At 46.3% G+C, this 20602-nt stretch overlaps 1 protein-coding gene across 1 annotated transcript; it reads right to left on the reverse strand.

The window, feature by feature from the left end:
• Positions 1–3449: 3449 nt before the first annotated feature.
• Positions 3450–8045, reverse strand: sp7 (Sp7 transcription factor). The gene is made up of 2 exons (XM_062545819.1): positions 7964–8045; positions 3450–5894 (listed from the first exon to the last, which is right to left on the reverse strand). The coding sequence occupies exons 1-2, from the start codon at positions 7982–7984 to the stop codon at positions 4542–4544; spliced, it is 1374 nt and encodes a 457-aa protein (XP_062401803.1). The 5' UTR covers positions 7985–8045; the 3' UTR covers positions 3450–4541.
• Positions 8046–20602: the final 12557 nt, after the last annotated feature.

A 20602-nucleotide genomic window follows, 5' to 3' on the forward strand; every position in this document is an offset into this window, starting at 1 on the left:
GTGAAAACGTAATGTTCTCTTTCCTCCTCTTGCACTATCAGGGATTAATCTGACCCTAATGCTGACCCCTTGGATTTTGTTTTGGTTCACAGAGGTCAGTCCTGTTCTTGTTCAGTAGTCTTAAGGCCTTGTTTTTTTAGCTATTGTTGCTTGGCCCTCAGGGTTGGTCGGTCACCCCCACCCTAACCCCTTCCTCTTCCCTGAAAGAGGGTTCAGGGACACCTGTGGACACCTGTGCCTTTGTCCTTCTTTAAATGATGCCCCCTCCTTCACCCAAGGGCTAAGGGAAGTGTGAGATTGAGAGGAAACCAAGGAAAGCCTTTGTCAGAACAGGCACTGGCTTCCCCACATATTCACAAGCTGTGGAGTTGTCAGGGGCGCATATAGATCCAAGGACCTGTGTTACATTCCACAGTTTGCTTATTTTACATTTCTGTTATTGACAAATGTCCAAAGTACATCAAAGCGGAAGGAAATGCGTGGGTCGAGGGTTTCAACACAGTTACGTTAGAGCAGCCTCTGTGATCGAGTGTTTCTATTAAGTGCCCAGAGCAGTTTTAAAGATTTTTGCAGTGTACCTGCAGACAGTCTATTTAAAGAGTGAGAAGTAAAATGCTGTCCAACTGCCACTTTTTTTCCTTTCGGATTCAGGGAACGTCCTCGGAACGGACAGCGTGAAAGGGAGGAGGACACATGTGGAACTCTTTGTCCAAAGTCTCTCCTCCACTAAATATATTTATCTTTTTTTTTCACTGCCTTACTAGAAGTGACTCTCAAACCCTGCCAGTCTCTTTTATTTCTGTCCTAAACGGAGGGGAAGAAATGTAATAAGGCAAGCCACTGCTACTGGCGTGTATAAAAAGTAAAGAAAGAGAAAAAAGAACAGCTGTCCGAGCCACTGACCATCCCCTACTCCCCCCCTCGGCCCCTCTTCCCTGACACACCCCGCTCCGTTTCCCCATCTCGGCCTTTTATGTTGTGGACTCGGACCGCGTGCCCACTTCAGACCACCATAAACATGTCAGAGCCTGATGACAGAGTCCGCCCTAAGATGTTTTATATAAATTGACCTCAACTACAGCTCATTAGATCCACTAAATTGGAACCATGCAGCGCCAGAGCAAGTTCGGAGCGTTGAGCAAGATGGGGGGTAAGGGTGGCGGTGGGGGGTGAGATTGGCGGGGGCGGGGGGGTTGTCTGTCACTGAGGGGCTGGGGTGGTGGGGTCGGTTGTGGGTTGGGTGGTGGAGGCGAGGGGTGGGAGGGTGGTAGCAGTGGTGGTGGTGGTGGTGGTGGCCATGGGGGTGGGGGGTGGGGGTTTAGGAGGACAGGTCCTTTAGCTCTCGGGGACCCCACCCTTTCCTCTTTGGGTGTCACCCTACAACCATAACTAACTTTTATTGTGCCAATTAAAATGGAAATAGCATCGGTCTCAGGCCACGCCTGCTCGTGGGGCTCTAAAATGCAAGGCGTGAGGTGGGTCCTGCGGTGCGACGGGACCTGTGGAACATCTGACCGGATTTACAAGAGCACACCAAACATCACACGCAGAAACAGGACAGAACACCCGGACAGCAAAACGTAGAGACAAATCCGGAGGTTTCCACACAGAAATCTCCATATATCGTGTTGCATTACAAACATAACATGCCTACGTGAAATCAATGCAAACTAAGAGAAAACCCTTGCCAGACATTTTCTTATGCTCTTAAAAAGACACCAAGGGGAAAAGTGTATCGCTGAGCCAGAACATTTCTCAAAATCTCCAATTGCTGAGGATAGACCAGAGACCTCCACCATACACTTTAAGTAAATATACGATACATTGAAGAGGTCATGATTTTATGTAAGCAATTTAGCTTCAGTCCTTTTCATACTTGGAGTTGATTTCGTAACTCTTACTTAAGCAAGCCCACTGACCAAAACCTGCAGATTGTCCCATTCACCACCCTATTTAGTTTTAATTGAAATCTTTTGTCAGGCCATAGCCCCAGGTACAATCCAATAAACAATGCAATTACCTCCCCCCACCTCTCCTCCAACCCCCCTCCCCCCAACCCCAAACTTTGCAGGAGCTTCGGTAGGAGTAAATGACCCTCTCAGACAGTGGAGAGGCGTAATTGCCTCAAGCGTAACTACAGTGGTGTACTGAAAGGGATCATTGTGTCCAGGAGAGTTCATCTGAGTGAACTGCTTTGTTTGTGCCGCAAAAACTAATTAAGGTATTTGGTCAGCCATGGGGCAGGCAGACAGAGTGTAGGAGATACAGCAGCAAAGAGGAAGAAGAGGAGGAGGAGGAGGAGGAGGAAGAGGAGGAGGAGGAGGAGGAAGAGGAGGAGGAGGGGGTATTACAGAAGGAAACAGACAGCATGGAGGTCTTACAGTTCTGAATTCAAGCATGGGTTGGGCTATTTGAGATTAAAAGATAAGCAATTGAAATAGAATAATGGCTTCAAAACTGTTTAGTTTATGCACAGAAATGTCCCTTGTTTTAAGCCTGGGGACTATGAGGGGAGGGTGAGAAGAGGAGATAGACAGTCAGAGAGAAAGACAGAGAGAGACAGTCAGAGAGAGAGAGACAGGGAGACAGAGAGAGACAGTCAGAGAGAGACAGAGAGAAGTCGCAAAGACAGAGCGTGTTTGGGTGCACACCCGTGGCCCTGTGTTTGTTTGTGTCAAGCGGCTGGATTGAAGTGGAGTGTTAATATTTGTGCTGGGCTGCAGTTTGCTCCTGACGGAAGCCTGCTTGGTGAGCCGTGGGCATCACTCCCCCATACCAGAGCTGTGCTTACATTAGTGGGGGCAGTGGAAAATGAATTAACCAACATGTTTACTTTATTCAACCCCACTTTGACGTGATAGGACACATAGCAATCATCTCATTACTGCAGTATAGCACAACACAGCACAGCACAGCATGGGGGAAACCTGGTGGACTTCAGCAATGTGTGGCAACACACTGAAACTGTACAATTAGAAATGTCATGTTCAGAATGTTCCTTTTAAATACTCGCGTGCACAGTGGACTTCTCAAAAACCCGTTTGTGCTTATGAATAAAAACAGTTATAAACGGAACGAAGAAGTAACAATACTTTCTCACTGCTGTTAGAGTTAACAAACTAACCCAAGTTACCCGGTTACCTCCTTTACTCTCAGGACTGGAGCAAAATAGTATTCTTTAATTAGTTTTCTGGCCTTCTATGTCAGTGTGTGCTACTGTAATGCTACCTTCAATATTCTGAATGCATTATTTTGCTACAATTATTTTGACAGAACAAGTTTTTCATGTACATTTGATGTAATTTGCTCAGAGAGACAAACAACTAAATAATAGTAGAGCGTGTATACAGTAACTGTGGATAGATAACATGCATAACTCTGCATGCCTACAATCATTTCTGTTAATACCTTTTTATATGCTCATCAAAAATGCACAGATACGTCAAAAATAAATATGACGAAAATTTATTGGCAAAAAACAAGTCATCATTGTCACTGTATTTACAGTCCTGAAGGCAAGGCACTTTCTCACTTCAGCAAAAAACACAGGCAAGTTAACAGGTTAAGGTGGGGTGCATGTAAAATGAACTTTAAAAGCAGACTGAAAAGACAGGATAGAATCAAAATGGACACCACCACCACTTAAAATTAATATTTTAAACAATCAATAAATAGTAAAATAAAAGAAAACCATTAATTTATTTCCTAACTGGCCAGCTCCTTCAGCCACTGAGCAATGCTTTTGAAATGCAGGATTATCCTCTCATAATTTAAGACATAAGTTATATTTCTTAAAAAAGTTAAAGGAAATTAAATTAAACTGAAAATAAGAGAAAAAAAAATAAAACATTTGTAAAGAACAATGACTGCACATTATCAGCAACTGTTCAGTCACTCAGATAAGCATGATCAATTATGCTAATCTGTTATCAGCTTGGTCCTTCATAGTGAAAATATGCTGTATATATTACACAAAAAACATACTATTGCAAATCTGTATTTTCACAAAAGACTATTTCAGTGAAAATGCCAAAATACCTGCGTGATATGTTATTATTCAATATCACCAAATTTGCCATTTTTAATGTCTTTATAAGAGGCACTCCCAGTGATTTAGTGGTACATGCTAGTATATGTATGTGTGTGTGTGTGTGTGTGTGTGTGTGTGTGTGTGTGTGCGCGCGCTTGTGTGTGTGTGTGTGTGTGTGTGTGTGTGTGTGTGTGTGTGTGGTGTTTTCTTAACATCCAGCAGCTTTGCAATGTTAAAGTCTCTTGGCTTTTTTACAAGTTGCTGGCTTCCATCTGTCCAATTTCTTGTTGCTGGCTCACAGCACCAGAGAGAAAGAGAGAGAGAGAGACAGAGAGAGGGAGTGAAGGAGAAATAAAATGTATTTCTGAACATATAAACGTCTTTTCTGGTCTCTCCCCCGTCCTTCACAGAGAAAGAAAAAAAAAATAAACCCACACCTCAGCACCACACCGCTTAGCACCAATAGAAGCACCATCAGAACCCAACTGTGAGTCAGTCGGGTCGAGCCGAGTCAGATCTCCAGCAGGCCACTGCTCGTCTCCACGCCGTTGGCCGTGTTGCTTTTCTCCTCGCCGTTGGTGGTGGCGTCAGGGACCGTTCCCCCGGGCCCGGGGGTGGTGACGGAGACGTTGCCGTTGGGGTCGGAGGTGTCCTCCACCCTGGGGTCCGCCTCGCCCCCTTCTCCGCCGGCGCCCTTGCCCTGCAGGCTGGCCTCGGCGTGGGTCTTCTGGTGCTTGCTGAGGTGGTCGCTGCGCGTGAAGCGCTTGTTGCACAGCAGGCACGTGAACTTCTTCTCGCGCGTGTGGGTGCGCACGTGCCGCTCCAGCTCGTCGGAGCGCGTGAAGCGCTTGCCGCAGAAGAGCCAGTTGCAGACGAACGGCCGCTCGCCCGTGTGCCAGCGCAGGTGCGCCTTCAGGTGCGAGGCCTTGCCGTACACCTTGCCGCAGCCCGGGATGTGGCAGCTGTGCACGGGCTTCTTGCGCAGCGAGGCGGCCGACGCGCCCAGGCGCTCCAGCTCCTGGCAGTTGGGGCAGTCGCACGTCGAGCGGCCCGTGGTGGTCCCGCCGCCGCCGTACCCGCCGGAGCCCCGGGTGGGTTTGAGGCCCATGGGGTTCTCCATGATCCCCGCGCTGGGCACCGGCTTGGGCTTGTACATGTCCTGGGGCAGCATGTGCTGGGAGGTGGGCAGCAGGTGCGAGGAGGAGCTGAGCCCCACCGAGGGGTACGGCGCCGGGTTGAGGGACGTGAAGTCGGAGCCGTAGCTGGGCAGCTGCGCCGGGCTCAGCGAGGTCTGCGGCGGCACGGGCTGGAGCGAGGCCTGCAGGCCGTCCTGCTGCGCCTGCGCCGGGCTCAGCCAGTTGGAGTTGGGGTGCACGTCCCACCAGGACGAGGTGGCGTTGGACGGCGCCGCGGTGATGCCCGGGTGGATGCCCGCCTTGTACCACGAGCCGTACGGGTGCGTCATGTCCAGGGAGGTGTAGACGCTGGTCAGGCAGTCGGCGGTGGCGTGGGCTTTGGTCACCAGCAGCGAGGGGTCCTGCGACCCGGACGACGTCTGGAAGGAGTGGGAGAAGGGGTTGTACTCGGAGCCGTAGCCCCCCGTCGGGGGCGGCGGGCTGCCCGTGGGGGTCAGGAGTCCCCCTCCGGCGCCGAAGGACGCGGTGTAGGAGTCCGGCAGGCCGTCGTTGCTGCGGCCATTCTTGGGCGCTTGGAGGTCCGTGGTCATGGTGTAGAGCTTCTTTCCTGGCACTGTGTTTCCTGCTTTGCCGGGTGTGGCTGAGTCTCTCACTGGGCTTGTGCTTCCAAATTTATTGCAGGTGGCAGTTAGCATAGCCAGAGGGCTGGAGCCATAACGTGCTTCCTCCTGAGGGGCGAGACAAGTAAACTTAAACCAACGACAGCAAACGTTACAACTCACACACACATTCTCAGATTCAGATTAGGTTTTTACTTTGAAACACTGAACAGTGCAAAGCGTTGAGAGGGGCTGAGAGCTCTTAGTTTTGACTAAGCTCTTAGTTTTGACTAAGTGGTTTCTCTTAGTCAACAGTTGACACTAATTAAGGTTGCTTGTTTATGTTCCCCTTCCTAAAGGGGTTCCTGTCTCTGATAAACAGTCTGAGTTTGATCTGTGGTCGTTGGTTTGTTGTTAAGGGGAGGAAGAACATTGATACACTGAGGGTAATGTTTGCCCATGTGTGGTTTGATCATGAAAAAACCCATGAAAACAACGAAGAACTTTTACCCTCTGGGCTAAAGCTGAAACAAAGGAGACAAATCATGTTTTTTCTACTTGGTAATTAGCCTTTACAGGTTTCTAATTTATTAACTAAAGCCGCTTTCATACAGGGACAACTCAACAACACCACATAGGCCTCAAGCACTCTGTATTTCTCCACAGTTGTCAGACTACATGCATACTTCTTCAGTACAGTACATGCATTGCATTTCAAAATGACACAGATCCTGTTGGGCATGTTTGGCTCTGTCAGTCACCATGGTGTCTTTATTGCACTAGCATAATATGTTCAACAATGGAGTATTGTTGATGTTCAGTCTGAGTTTCTCCACTAATGATCACCTTATTGCATCTACAACTTTTTTGTCATTATTGTACTGTCAGTCATCAAGGGCTTTGACCCCCCCTATTGCACAAAGAACTGGTCAGTACTGTGTGCTGTACCATTCTGTAACATTCTACAAACCATGTGTACATTTAGGTTTCACCTGAATTCCTAAACTACAGCTTTTGACTATGATGTGTATCCATGGATCTCCTTTCTTTAGATTGTTAGAATAGTCCAACATAGGCAAAAGTGGAACATCTGAAGTCTTGAAACCCTTCTACTTATCCAACACATTGCACAACTGAGGTCTTAGCACAAAGGTATATGAAGTGGTCAAGAAAACGTCCCCTCCAGACACTTTACGCATGGGAAGACTGTGAGTATTTCTTTATACTCACTGCAAAACTCCACGGTTTAATATTATCTTGATCTTTCTGGACAGAGATTGACTGTCAGGCAACGTGATTCTGGAGACCCCGGGATTTAACGCAGATCCTTCCCTCATTCCTGCTAAGCGCCTGCGGTTAACTTGGCGTATCCTATTGCTTTAGCTCCTGTTTCCAGGTTAATTGCGCTCCATTACAGGGATAACCGTTGGTCTTTAGCTTATCCTTAATGCTAAGGCTGAGGCTTTCCCGCAAGTGTTTTATTTCCTATGGTTCGTTTTTGATGATCTATGGAAATTTCATGCTGCAGGCTAATTGCAGGGTCGGCATTACGTAGTCCATGTCCATCAGTGCATATCTGTTTTCATACGCCAACAACTTAAAGCCACTTACAGCAGATTTTAGAACCTACCTTCTGATCAACTCTGTCTGAAATCAATCATTAACCTAATAACCCAGACTGTACTATATTGACCTACAGGGTCGTGAAATACAAAATAGCCTAAAAGGGGTGCATTGGCGACAGGTTTGGCATGGTACAACGATAAATCATCCCTTCGCGGCGCATTCTTGGTCCGAAAGTCCAAACGCGTTCCGGTGGTCGCATCTAGCACAGACGATTTACATGACGTTATACAGAGCTCTAACATTGCCTCACCTCACGTCCCCTAAGTCATTGATGCAGTGCGTGGAGTGCTACACTAACCCTTACTATCCTACTCAACATAATTGTCTTCTTCATTCGCAAAATCTGCCAGTGAAGAAGTGAACCAAACTTGCATTTAGCTGACTGGGAAACTCTACCTCATTCAGCAGATCCACGTAGTTTGACGGTCTCGGGAAGACTTGCCCATATTCGCTTCTTATGAATGAGTTACATAATTACAAAACAGTAGCCTGTACCACTGAGGCAGCGTGTTACCCTTAATATGAACACGCGTTGTCAATCAGCTGGATACATATAAAGATGGTTTCCATACCTCCAGAATCGATGCGGCCATCCCTGAGAAACAAATCCCAAGAGTCTTGACTCTACAAGGAGGGGGTCTCGGCTCGCGCAGTCCCGGGACAGTGTGGAGTAACTTCGGCACGAGCGCAGAGTCTTCTACAGGGAGACAGAGGTCCCGCCTCCTAATTACAGGGTCCGGACCCTTTGAAGAGCCGCCAAGAGGCAATAAAGGGGAAAAGAGGAGAAAATATACAGAGAGGGTAACACGGTGGGCAAAGGGGCAAATCGAGGAGAACTCGCTTAAACATTAAGGTTGCCACGCTTTGTATAGCGCTAAATGAATATGGCTCGGCATTGACATTAGATGAAAGTTTGTGGGCTCATACGGATGAATAGCAGTTGAACAGTAGTCATTTACATGTTGTCACTGGTGAATGGCCTATTATTTTCTGGTGGCGAACATGGACCGGAGATAGCTATTTGACCTCGCTGTATGTCATCTCATTTTATTACATTCTGCTCTGTGTTGATATGTACTTCTACAGGGCACCGCAACACACGTCCCGTTCGTGCCCTGGGTGTGACTGACGTAGCCTATATGAGGCATGCATTGTCATTATGATTCTTATACAGGTGAGCGATGGTCAGTGCTGTGCCTCAATGAAAAACGCAGCAGTGGAATTATTTCCTTGTTGTGCACTCATGATTTGCCTATATTCAAGAACAACAAAGTAGGCTAATAGTAATAATAACGCCACAAGTTCATTCTTTCCTGTTCAAATGAGCCAGTGTCACAAAACCAGATGTAACTGCCAGATAATTTGGGTCTTGTTGCTCGTACAGTTACCGTGAATTGTTTTAACTGAGAGAGGAAGAGGGGAAAATAAATCCACATATAAATCAAGAAATTAAGCTGGTCGAGTCTGTGGTTACTGTTTTAGATTTTATTGTTTGGTTTTCAAACCTCATTCTGTTTTCAATATTTTAAAACGCATTTACTGCTTTTGTAGGCATAAGATGAGGGTTAAATGATTCAGCGTCCCGGAGAAAGGTTGCAGAAAAAAAGGCACCGTGAAATAAAAATAAAGAAATGATTATCATGACAAATAAAATAAATTCCGACCGCGGCTTTTAAAACGAATGGTTTAAAAATCACTGCGTGGAGTCTTCATTAGTTTTCCCTCTGTAAAATCCCACAAATTAAAGCAAACAGCAGTTTCGAATCAAGGATGGTGCATTTGGGAATATTTACAATTTTTGTGTTAAAGCACTAGCCTAAGTAGTTCCTTAGAAGTTCATCTTGAACTTTCATATTGGGAATGCGCGGTTAATCGTGGGCTACAAATACCAATGTTTGTTTTTATATTATCATTTTTAAAATAAAAAGCGTTTTCTCTTATTCAGAAATATCTTTGAAAGGCATTTGCATTTGCAATAGAAGCAGCACATTATATTTCTGCTCATGTGTTTGTCTTTTGATAAAACAGATAAGGCAAAATACTATATTTTTGGTTTCAATATGCAGCAATAACAGTTGAGTCCGTACACAAAATAATTCAAAGCAACTACTTCCTAAAATAATGGATGAAACAGAATATTTCGTGTGGTTTCAACGTTACATCCGCTGGCATAAAAACTGCCCTATAAATTTAGTCTTAGTAGTTGGGTTGTTTCGACTGATATGGTTAACCTTCCTGTATGGAAAACACATTGCATTTAGGTTATGAAACGCATAGAGCAATAGTAATTGAGAATGGGGAGTATATTATGACACTAAACTGCCTACTGTCACTGTTAGTGCTTGTGTAAAACTACCATCAAAGTTGCATTTACAAATCAGCTTTTCTTGCACAATTCTGAAAAACCTCGATTTTTTACTACAATGATTTAATACACGATCAGCCTTTAACTGAGCAGTTAGCTTTCACATCACATATCAACATGATACTTCTCATGGTTTATTAGTTTATAGATTTCAACACAAGGTGATGTGACACAGTATGGCTGTAACAGGATTAAATTAGTATGTATCCAGTCTGCTCCTAGTCAATATGGGCAGCCTGAAAAGAGAGTGATGCATTTCAAAATAGATTGATTCCAAATAGTCTTAGCAGGATAAGACAGAAAGCAATAATACAGACAGGATTAAGAGTAGACAGATGGTAAAACAGAGTGCATATAAAGTAGTGTGATGTCTGAAGGATGTTAAAAGAAAGTAACATGTGAAGTGCTTGTAAGTGATGGAGAGGAGAAGGTGTGGAGGTATAAGCATGCTCTGTACTAGTGTTTAAAAATGATATTCTGTTTCAAGGAAAAGTATCGGAATAATACGAAAAGTGCTGAAGCGAAGTTTTAAATCCTCATAATATGATGAATGTATCTAGTTGGAATTCAATAACACTTTCTCAACTTCTACAAAGTGTACACACTATGTACTACTTAGTACACAGAGGATGGGTGTTGTCAAAAAGAGTTGTCCTTTGCCATGGTGAGTGACTCTCTAAGGCATGAAGCACATGCCATTTACAAGTCAGTTTCTTGCGTTTCGTTACATCAACATGGAGCCTAAGGTTTTTTTTTTTCTCCCTCTCCTTTCTGGGTCGTGCATATCCTGCATAGTTTATGGCAGGTCCAGTGTTAACCTTAAGACGTCAGAGTGGCGGAGTCGAGAACATCCATCAAATAAATAAACAGCCAGCCTAAAGAACCTTCCGGCAGCCCATCTTGGTTTTTGTGTGTCTTTGTGGGCGTCGACTTCTTTTCTCTCTTTTTTGTTTTTTTCAAAATGAGTGGAGAGAAGATTAAAATTGTTTTCAAAAATAAACATGTAATTTCATTCTTTATTTTTTTCCCCAATTACAAGGCACGGTCAGAGCAGGCTTGTCGTTTGGCCCTCACATGAGCGCACAGACTATATTTAGCAGTCTGCTCTCCGCCTGACCCTGCTCTTTGCATTTCTCCGTCCTGAGAGAGGGAACCAGCTCGACATCCTGGTCGGAATGAAGATTCACATTGAATCCAAATGCCTGCTGAACACCATGTGCCTGTTCTTTTTCAGAGACTTTTTGTGGAGGAGGAGGAGAAAGAGGGAAGAGGGGGACTGGGACAATGACTAGATATTTGGGTTAGTGTTCATAGCAGGGTTTGCCTTGCACCTGTTGCTCTACTATGTAATGTATTCTTGCATCATTTGGATATGAAGGGGCAGTCAAACTGACTGATCCATACATCTGTCTCTCAAGAAAGCCAGATTAATTTGCAAGATACAAGACTTCAATTAAATGTTAAAGGTGCAGTGAGCAATCGTAGGCGATTTCAAGTCATTTTTTGTGACATTCAATCATTTTCTCATTTCCGCTAGATGCCCATTCAGTGAGTGCACTGTAAAAATGGGTCTCTGTAGGCAGCCTAGCCTCAGAAAAATGGACACGAACAAAGTGGGGGCAGCCTGTCCCCCAAACATTCTCTGGGAATAGCGACGGTGGGGGTGAGCTACCTCTCTGGTGTGTTTTGTTTGGTCCTTGGTTAAAATATCGAGGGCTGAGAACCAAAGGGGCATAAGTGACATTTCACCAACTTTACAGGAGAGCCAAAACAAATCTAACTATATGTTCACAGTTAAAGACCTTTGGTTTTTGTTCAATAACCATATATTTATAAATATTTTACTTCTATAATTTTGTCAGCTAAGAGAGCTCATCAAGAGCTTTCAGGTGATATATATAACTCAATTTTGACCAAAATGTCACTTACGCCCTGGTTCTCAGCCCTCAATATAATGTATGTTGTTTTGGATAAAAGCTTCTGCTAATAAATTTGAATATTAGCCTAAACACAAACAAACGTGACTTGCTGCACAACTACTGACGGTACCTTATGTTATGTTATGTTATAACTATAGAGCTGTATTGTTGAGATACATTCACAGCCATTTCCATATTGTCTTTGTTATTGGTAGCATCAATAACTGATCCCTCAGAGCCAGTAATAGAATAACAGACTCATATGATAGGGATGTGATCATTCAAATGCTTAACGCAATATGAAACGTTGGCCTGTCATATGTTGTTTCTATGGCAGGTGGGCCTAGAAACGGCTGCCTGTGCAGAGCATATAGGCCTATACTTCAAATGTTGTTTGTGCGATTTGGTGAGACTTGAGACTTAAGAGTCACATATGGGCTCCTTTTTACGAAGTGAAAAGATTTCCTTGTGCACTTTGATTATCAGTAATGGCATGCCCACAAACTTGATGTAAATTGGAAGGCAAGGTAAAGGAGCTATACCCATGCACCGTGTATGGCTTAGTGAGGAGTCGGCATTCTGAGTCCCTCACTTTATTAGGGTGTGCTTCCTTTATTCAAATTTCTCTGGCATTTGCCCAGTAAGAGTTCCCTTCAAAGCGTTGGAGGGCAATGTGTAATTAGAGATTGTGTTAAGCCCTTAACAGTTCCTTGAAAATGCAGGGGGAAACGTTTAATGCTTTCCCTGATCTATTTTAAAACTTCAACTTTGGAGGCAGTGCTTTGGCTGGGTAGGGTAATTCCCCAATAAAAAACAGAGATTATTGGCTGTTAAGGTAGGGAGTGTGTGTGTGGTAACGGCGTTGCTAGGAATGGGGTGTGTTGGTGTGTTTGCCTGGGATATATAAAAAAAACAAAAACAGTGAAATCGTGTTTTAAAACTAGGAAATGACACAATATGACAGCCAAATCAGGGTAGTTTCGTTCTTCATTTTGCATTTTTTTTTGCCATTTTGCCAATCATGTTATGGACTACCAACAGAGTCAGTTCAGTTGGTTGTGTATCTGTTATATGATGCTTCATTGACTGGGTTGAGTTTTCATCCCAACCATTAGCATACATTTGGCCTCCTTCATCGTGTTCTTATTTTATAACCAACTATGATAGATGGGTAAGTTCATTTTCACTCAGGCATGTCCAGGCCTGGCCTCCTTGTAAAGAGCTGTGCAGGGACCTCGTCTGTCTTACAGTAAGTCATAGATTCATGGTTTCCATACATTGCCATGCCTCACATCAGCAGACCGTACCGAGGATTTGATGTTTCTGCAAGCCTCAACATACTCATTTTTATTAACCAATTGGCAGAGCTCAGAAGTTGTCAGTGGTTTTATTTTTTATTTTTTTTCATCCGGGTGGTGGTGGAGTGGCTATCTGCTTTCTGCATTGGCTGGTTTGGTCCCGCAGCGTCATCAGGTTACGGCGGCAGCCAACAGTGGTATAATGGGAATCGATGGAATAGCTCTCGGTAATGCATTTCCCTTGAATTCCTCACTCGGGATGCAGGCCTCAGAAAATTAACAATGTTAATAATACTGCCTCGGAGGGGAAAAAGCGAAATGATTAGACGTGCGCAAGGCGCTCTGGTGATGGAAATGTGGTTGAGAGGGAATCAGGGTCAGGGAGCCACTCGCCTTGCAGGATGACTGTGTGTGTTATTTTTCCAGTCGGTGTGGTCACAAAAAACAGAGGCATGTCGATGGAAAATAAGAGGAAAGAGAAGGAAAGCAAGAGAGAGAGAGATGGATGGATAGAAAGAGAGAGAGAGGGGGATAGAAAAAGAGAGAAGAGAGAGAGAGGGGGATAGAAGAAGAGAGAAGAGAGAGAGAGATCTACTGTATATAAGGGCCAAGCTGGCTCTTGGTTACATTTGACCACCTAAGGTGATTTACAGCTAATGTGAGTATGGCAAAATGTCCAACGGCTCATCATGAGCTAACAGGCTCCAACAGGGCCGCACGTGAAGCAGAAGCATCCACGCGTACGTGACGCCTGATAGGGAGCGCGCGCGCTGAGTGTCAAAGTGTTGAGTTTCCGCCGATAATTTCCGCCAGTGAGTGGAAAGACGCCTTGGCCATTACCGCCCCACTCTGCATGAATGGAGCGCATGTGGAAAGAGTGGCTTTGGCTCGGGTTCCGACGCCAGTCAGCGTCCCCAGCCACGGCCTGTTCTCACCTCCTCGTCCCGCCATGCTTAATGGGGCCACCGTGAAACGCACGTCATGCAGTGGACATTTTGGGTGTCTGAGCTGTGAGGGTGTTTGTGTGATATGAAGAAGCAAGAGGATGCATAGTTGTGATCCATTTGGCATTTACTGTACACTTGTGTATAACGTGTGAAAGTGCGCCCCAGACTTTGTGTGTGTTTCTGAGCGTGACGTGCATTTTAGTGTGATAAGTTACATTGCCATATGATACGTATTTGGTTGTTTTTTTCTGAATGCGTCCAAGTACACATTCTCTATTCAAGAGGGTGTATATGTGTGTGTGTGTGTGTGTGTGTGTGTGTGTGTGTGTGTATGTTTGTGTGTCGGAGTGTTTTCATAAGATGGGCAGACGTTTGGTTCTGCCCAGGCCACCCGATGAGGGCAGTGGGCACCCTGGGATGTAAAAAGAGCTCAGCCGACCTTGAGGACGGCGCGGGCCTCTAATTTAGCGTCACGGCCCGCCACACAGCGCCTGCCTCCTGTTTCAACCCTCTGCCTGAAGGACAGCCCTGTGCACTCAGCATCCATTCAGCTTGGCTGCCACTCACTCATTCACCCAGACATTCACTAACTGGCTCATTCATTCACTCACTCACTCTCGCACTTAGTCACTCACTCACCTATCTACTTAGTCACTCTCCTACCCTCTGACTTATTCACTATTCTACTCGTTCGCTCACTTACTTGCTCACTCACTCACTCACTCATTCACTCACTCACTCACTCACTCACTCACTCACATACACACTGACACATTTACTTGTTCACTCTCTCACTCACTCACTCACTTACTCACATACAAACTCACTCACTCACTCACTCACTCACATACACAATGACACATTTACTTGTTCACTCTCTCACTCACTCACATACAAACTCACTCACTCACTCACTCACTCACTCACTCACTCACATACACACTGATACATTTACTTGTTCACTCTCTCACTCACTCACTCACTCACTCACACACTCACCCACTCACCCACCCACCCACTCACTCAATGACACACATGGGGTGGGGGTGCACTGACACGGCCCCTGAAGAGCACACAGAGGAGGTAATGTCTTGCGAGTGGTGACATCATGCCCTTTTCCAGTGGCTTGTGAAGGTGGCTGCGTAAAGAATGGTATTAGCCATAAAGGGCCCAGGCGTGGCAGACTGACAAGGCTCATCCGACATGAAAGGGAGTTCCTCAGATCCCCCCTTTCATTCCCCACCTCCCCTTCTCCTCCTTGCCTAGATGACACATCAGACAAAACAGAACGGTTTGAATGATTTAACATTTCCACTGTGGCTTTGTCACTTGACATCTGATGTGCAGTCATATTGTGTAAAAACCCTCAGGTAGTCTCCGGTGTAGAAGAGCACAGGAGAGGTCTGCACATAGTGAAAACCAATGTAATGTTATGTCTGAATAAGGATGATAGTCAAAACAGATGCTACACTGCCTAGACACTCAACTAATTATGCAAGAGATCAGCCTGTTTCAATCAGCCTGTTTACAGTACAGTACCACAAGTAGAAATACACCCACTTAAAATCCAAACTATTTTGCTCAGACGACGTTTTTTTTGTTGTTGTTTTGTTTTGTTTTGTTTTTAGTTTATTTTTTTGGAAAAAACATTTCTTGGATCATGTTTTCATTGTAGAAAGAGAACAGTATAGTTGGATTCAGGTGTGTCAGTTGAGTCACTTTCAAATTAAGTTGTCCAAAAATAAAAACAGGAAATCCAACCCTCTTGAATCTTAAATTATTCATGTTTACAAGTACGTGTTTACGTGTGAGCTTCACAAGTTCCTCACCTGGGATGACCCTGTTTCACTGTTTGGGCAGGAGGATCTTACATACTGTATCTAAATAACCAACAACATTGCCTGTGCCCTGTACTACAAAAGATGATAATCAAGCCATTTGATCATCTGTGCAAACGATATTTGCAGTGAGAGTGCTGCAACCTGACAATCACATTGTTTCTCCCATTTTCATGGTGTTGCTTCAGCTTTGTTAAAAACAACAGATAGAAACTCTGCGCTACCATCGAGGGAGTATCTCTCTCTCTCCGAACGGCTGCTTGGACTGTTGGAACCAACTGATGTCATGTTTAGGCTACCCCTGGGAGGTCAAGCTCCCTTTGCGGAACATAGAATCTCCATTTTCGCCGCTTTAATTCAGTGCACCTTCAAAACATACAATACGCCCTGCGACTTCTCCTCTTTCGACGCACTGTATACAAGAATGGGAGTGTTCTGTAATCTCCATGACTCCCCGGGAGGGCAATTAGCGCCACTGGGGGCAATCATCGGGGCTCAGTCACCGCAGTCAGCACCCGTCTGTGAGTAAGACATCATTAAAACCTGATGAAACCCTCCACAAGTCGCCATGAAACATGGGCCCGAGCTCAGAGAGTGCGAGATGCAAGGAAGAAAGGGGGAGCATGCATGCAAGCAAAAGAGAAGTATGAACGACCACAAGAAAAAGCACTCTGGGTTTAAAGAGGGAAGGGGTTTGTGGCTTGCGCAGAGGCAGTGGTCTGAAGACTTTGTGTGTTTGTGCGCGTGTGTGTTGGTGTGTGTGTGTGTGTGTGTGTGTGTGTGTGTGTGTGTGTGTGTATTGTTGTGTGTCTGTGTGTGTTTGTGGGTGTAAGGGAGATGGTGTGGTGTATGTGTGTCTGGATGATTGTGAATGATGTGGCGTATGTGTGTGTGGATGTGTATTTCTGTTTGTGTGAGTGTATCTGCGTGTGTGTGTGTGTGTGTATTTTGGGTGTATCTGCACGCGTGTACAAAGGGAAGTGTTTTGCTTTTTTCCTTTCATGTTGAAACATTATCACTTCAATACCTCGGCGCAATTAGCGGCCATTTGATCCGCCGTGTTGACTTTTTATTGGGCCTCTCCAGGACCGACGGTAACCCCAGAGCTCGGCTGGGTCGTAGGAGTGAGTGAGCCCACCTTGCATCCGGGCGCCTGGCCCTTCCTCTGGCACCCACACTCCAGAGGTTTGGGCACATTCATTTATACCCTCTGATGGTAATGATGTGGGTTGGGGGCTCGGAGTGGAGGTGGGGGAGGGGGGCATCAGTGGGGGTTCCTGGGGGGGGTAGGGGGGGTTTGTTGTTGGGAGCTTTGGTATGGTTAGGCACATATAGTATGGCTACAATTAAATCCTTGTCAGGGGCCTCCATAAATGTGGGACAGCAGGTTTCCAGGTTAATTCTTTCATCGCTCATTTTCAAATCTCGCAGCGTTTGGGTTCTCTTGATGGTGAGGCGATTTTGAGAAGGATCCAAAAAGAAATCAACGGATCGGTCTATGCATTAGAGTTAAGTCCGTAAATATTCTTTCTTTCTATTAAAAAAAAAAAAGAACTTTGGAGAAATGTTTCTCTGCTCCAATGACATTCAAAACCATATATGGCGACTACACAGCCACTGACTATAAAAGTAGCCTGAGAAACCCGAGATGGATTGGTCATATCATGTTCATACCCTCACTCCCGATTTTGGTTTGGGATGGAAATTAATTCCATATAGCCCAGCGAATGCGGAGCCCCTTTTTTGGGGTTATGAAGTTATTTTCTCCCAAAACGCTAACTCTAAAATGGAGAGATTTTTCAGCAGCTGTCAAATTCCTCCCTCCCTCCCGAGCGCCATGCCTCTCCGCACAGGCGTATTATTCTTCCAGCCGTACTGTATGCGTTTGCTGAGCGGAGTGCAGTGGAGCGGGCCGGCCAGGTCTGTGGTCTCTCACTCACTGAACTAAGCCACCGTCCTTCCCCTTCCCATTTCTTGTTTTCAAAAGAAGGAATTGTCCAGAGCTTTTGTATTTGAAGTTAGGGCCATAGGCCATGCGGTTAGGGAGTGGGGAAACTATAGAGTTTATTTAAGTGCGACTCGCGCTTGCTCTGTCAGTGGGAAGGAGGGGGTGGGGTGGGCAGGGATGGTTGGGGGGGGGGGTGGAGTGGGCTGTAAAGCCTTAAGTCGGGCTTGGGACGAAAACTGTGTTCTCACATCTCCTGGTGAATATTTGACCGGTGTGAGCAGAGGTGATAACGCAGCGCATGTCGAGGACTCCTCTGCTGTCCTGGAGGGAGGGAGGTGATGGACGCTGCTGTATAGAGCTGCAATAAGTTATGGGTGAAGTCTCACAAGGTGCTGTGGAGCGCCTGTCAGGATGTGGCCGTGTTTCGGGGTGTAAGCTACGCTCTGTGAGGTGGCTATGAGTCCAAGGCTGTAGTGTATAGTATAGTGTGTGTGCTCAAGTGCCTGGAGCCAGTGTCCACAAAGAGAAAGTCTGTTGAGAAAAACCTACTGTAAAGCAAAACAGGGAGACACAAAGAAAGGAGGAAGGAAAGAAAGCAAAAAAAGAAAGTGAGCGTGTCAGGCGAGGGAAAAACAGACAGAGAGAGAGAGAGAGACAGAGACACAGACCCAAAGAGAGAGGGGGAAAATAGATATGTATCACATCTAAGTAAAATAAGCATGTTGTACCTAAAGAGAACTCTATTACTTGAAAACCCCAAAACAAAACAGAAAAGGCCAAGCCACACCATATGTGAGTTGAAGGCAGCTCACAGGAGTTCTCCTCCCTGGACCACCCAATGGCTAACCCACATGCCCAGGAAGCAGGAAGGAAATAGCTTTAGGTGAAAATGTTTGAAAAAACGCATTTTTAATAGTCAAAAAACATTTGGCTGAAGTCATAAAACACTTAACACCTTTTCGACTTAGTTTTGATTTCAGAAGGGCACGATGGAAAAAAAAAAGATATAAATAACGTTAAGAGGAAATAGACTTTCGCTGAGGTGTTCCTCAGTTTTGAACGGTATTGTTGGGGCATGGAGGGTGCTCGTTGGCCTTGCTGGAAATGCTTGTGAAAATGTTGTTCGGAAATGTTGCACGCTGAGAAAGGCCGAATGCGCCGCACGCTCGCACTCCGGCCAACGAAAGAACACCACGACAGTCGCTCTGAAAATAAAAAAGAAGACGAAAACCCTTTCCTTCCCTTCCTTTACAGCCCCCCCCAACCCCCACCTCACTCCAGCACCACCACCACCACCCCAACTTGAAAAAGCCACAGAGCGCGGTCTGTGTGTGCCGGCTCTAAAAATGGCAGCCTGCTCGGGGAAGCGTAGAGCCCAAGAGCCGAGTGCGGCCCCCGCCGTAATGGGCCTGTGTGGGTGTGGCCCCTCGGAGATGGCTTTTGAGGGGGCCCCTCCCGGACGCCCTCGCCCTGTGCCAGCGCCCAAGGGCTCCAGTCAGCCTGACCAGATCCACCACGAGCGGCCCACACCACCACCGCCGCACCTCCACCCTGCGCCCCACCTACCACCCCGCCCCGTTCCCCCCCCGCCCCCCGACGTCCGACGTGTTCACACCACCGCCCCCTGCTGGATTGCGGTGGCCAGTGCAACCCCCGTGGCCGCCGAACAACCGCCCCTACAGGGCCTCCGCGGCCCCTGCGCTACAGCACGTGGCGTCAGCAACGGAGTGTTTGGCTACGGGGCCGGCGCTATAGCTCACGTGAGCGCAGTGCGATTGCATAGTGTACGTATAGCGTACATCAAGCCGCGTCAACCGGATGCAAAACGCTGCGCAAACTCGCTGAGCACCTGCCCCCCGGGGGGGTCACGTCTGACGTGCAGGGCAAACGCAGGGCACATTTTCAGCTTCCGCTCAGCAAATGGATGCGGGCAAAATCAACGTCCACTCCACCCCAATCCAGCAAAAACCGCAGTGTACTTTAACATGCGTCGCCATTACGGTTGGGTTAATTTTTTAAAGCTAAAGATTATGGGCGCTACCCAAACAAATGATGCTAATGCACAGCTAATGTGGAAAGTGGGCGAGGGTGGTGGTGGTGGTGGTGGTGGGGTGGGGGTCGTGATGAAGGGTGGGGGGGAGGGGGGTTTGCGACGAGTCACTGGGCGAACCCAGAGAGCTTCTGGTTCGAATCAGTGGAGGGAAGGCCTCTCAGTAGGTTGTGTTTTATTGCTTCTCCCGTCGGTTTTAAACAGATCTGCCTGTTTGTGGAAGTGCGGCTGGCGGTCGGCTCCCCGGCTTGCAAGGCAGCGGCGTTTAATTGGCCTTTGTTGTGGAGGGTGGGGGGTGGGGGGGGAGTGTGGGGGGTGAGGTGGGCGTGGAGGGACTGTGGTCAGAGACTGCACAATGGAGCTCTGGACTGCCAGCACACATACTTGTACACGTTCACTCACACACACACACACACGCACACGCACACGCACACGCACTCACACACACACACACACACACACACATAGACAAATATATACTATATATCTACACAGACACATACACATACATACGCACAAAACACCAAATTGAGGGAAACTCCTATACTCACCTATAAACAGTCAGACACATAACATCCACCCTTTGACAAACATTCCTACAAACACACACACACACACTCACATACAGTACACAAGAGAGCATTTCCTGGCACCATATCACACATAACGCACACTTGAAAAGGGAAACGGCTGCCGCGAGTGTTTGTTCTGCAGTAAACTTTATGACACCCACTGTGCCATCTTCTCTTCTGCAGTTTGGACCTGAACCAATCAGAAGTGACTCACTGTTGAAATAATGCACTCTGAGGCTTTGAAAGGAGAGCTCAAAATCGCACTGCATTTGCA

The sequence above is a fragment of the Sardina pilchardus genome, chromosome 9 (genome assembly GCF_963854185.1).
Source record: "Sardina pilchardus chromosome 9, fSarPil1.1, whole genome shotgun sequence".
NCBI lineage: Eukaryota > Metazoa > Chordata > Actinopteri > Clupeiformes > Clupeidae > Sardina > Sardina pilchardus.

Coding starts and splice junctions, on each gene's coding strand:
- sp7 (XM_062545819.1), bottom strand. CDS start 7,984: ATGGCCGCATCGATTCTGGAG. Junction 5,895..7,963: donor TGGCCGCATCGATTCTGGAG/GTATGGAAACCA, acceptor CTCGCCCCTCAG/GAGGAAGCACGTTATGGCTC.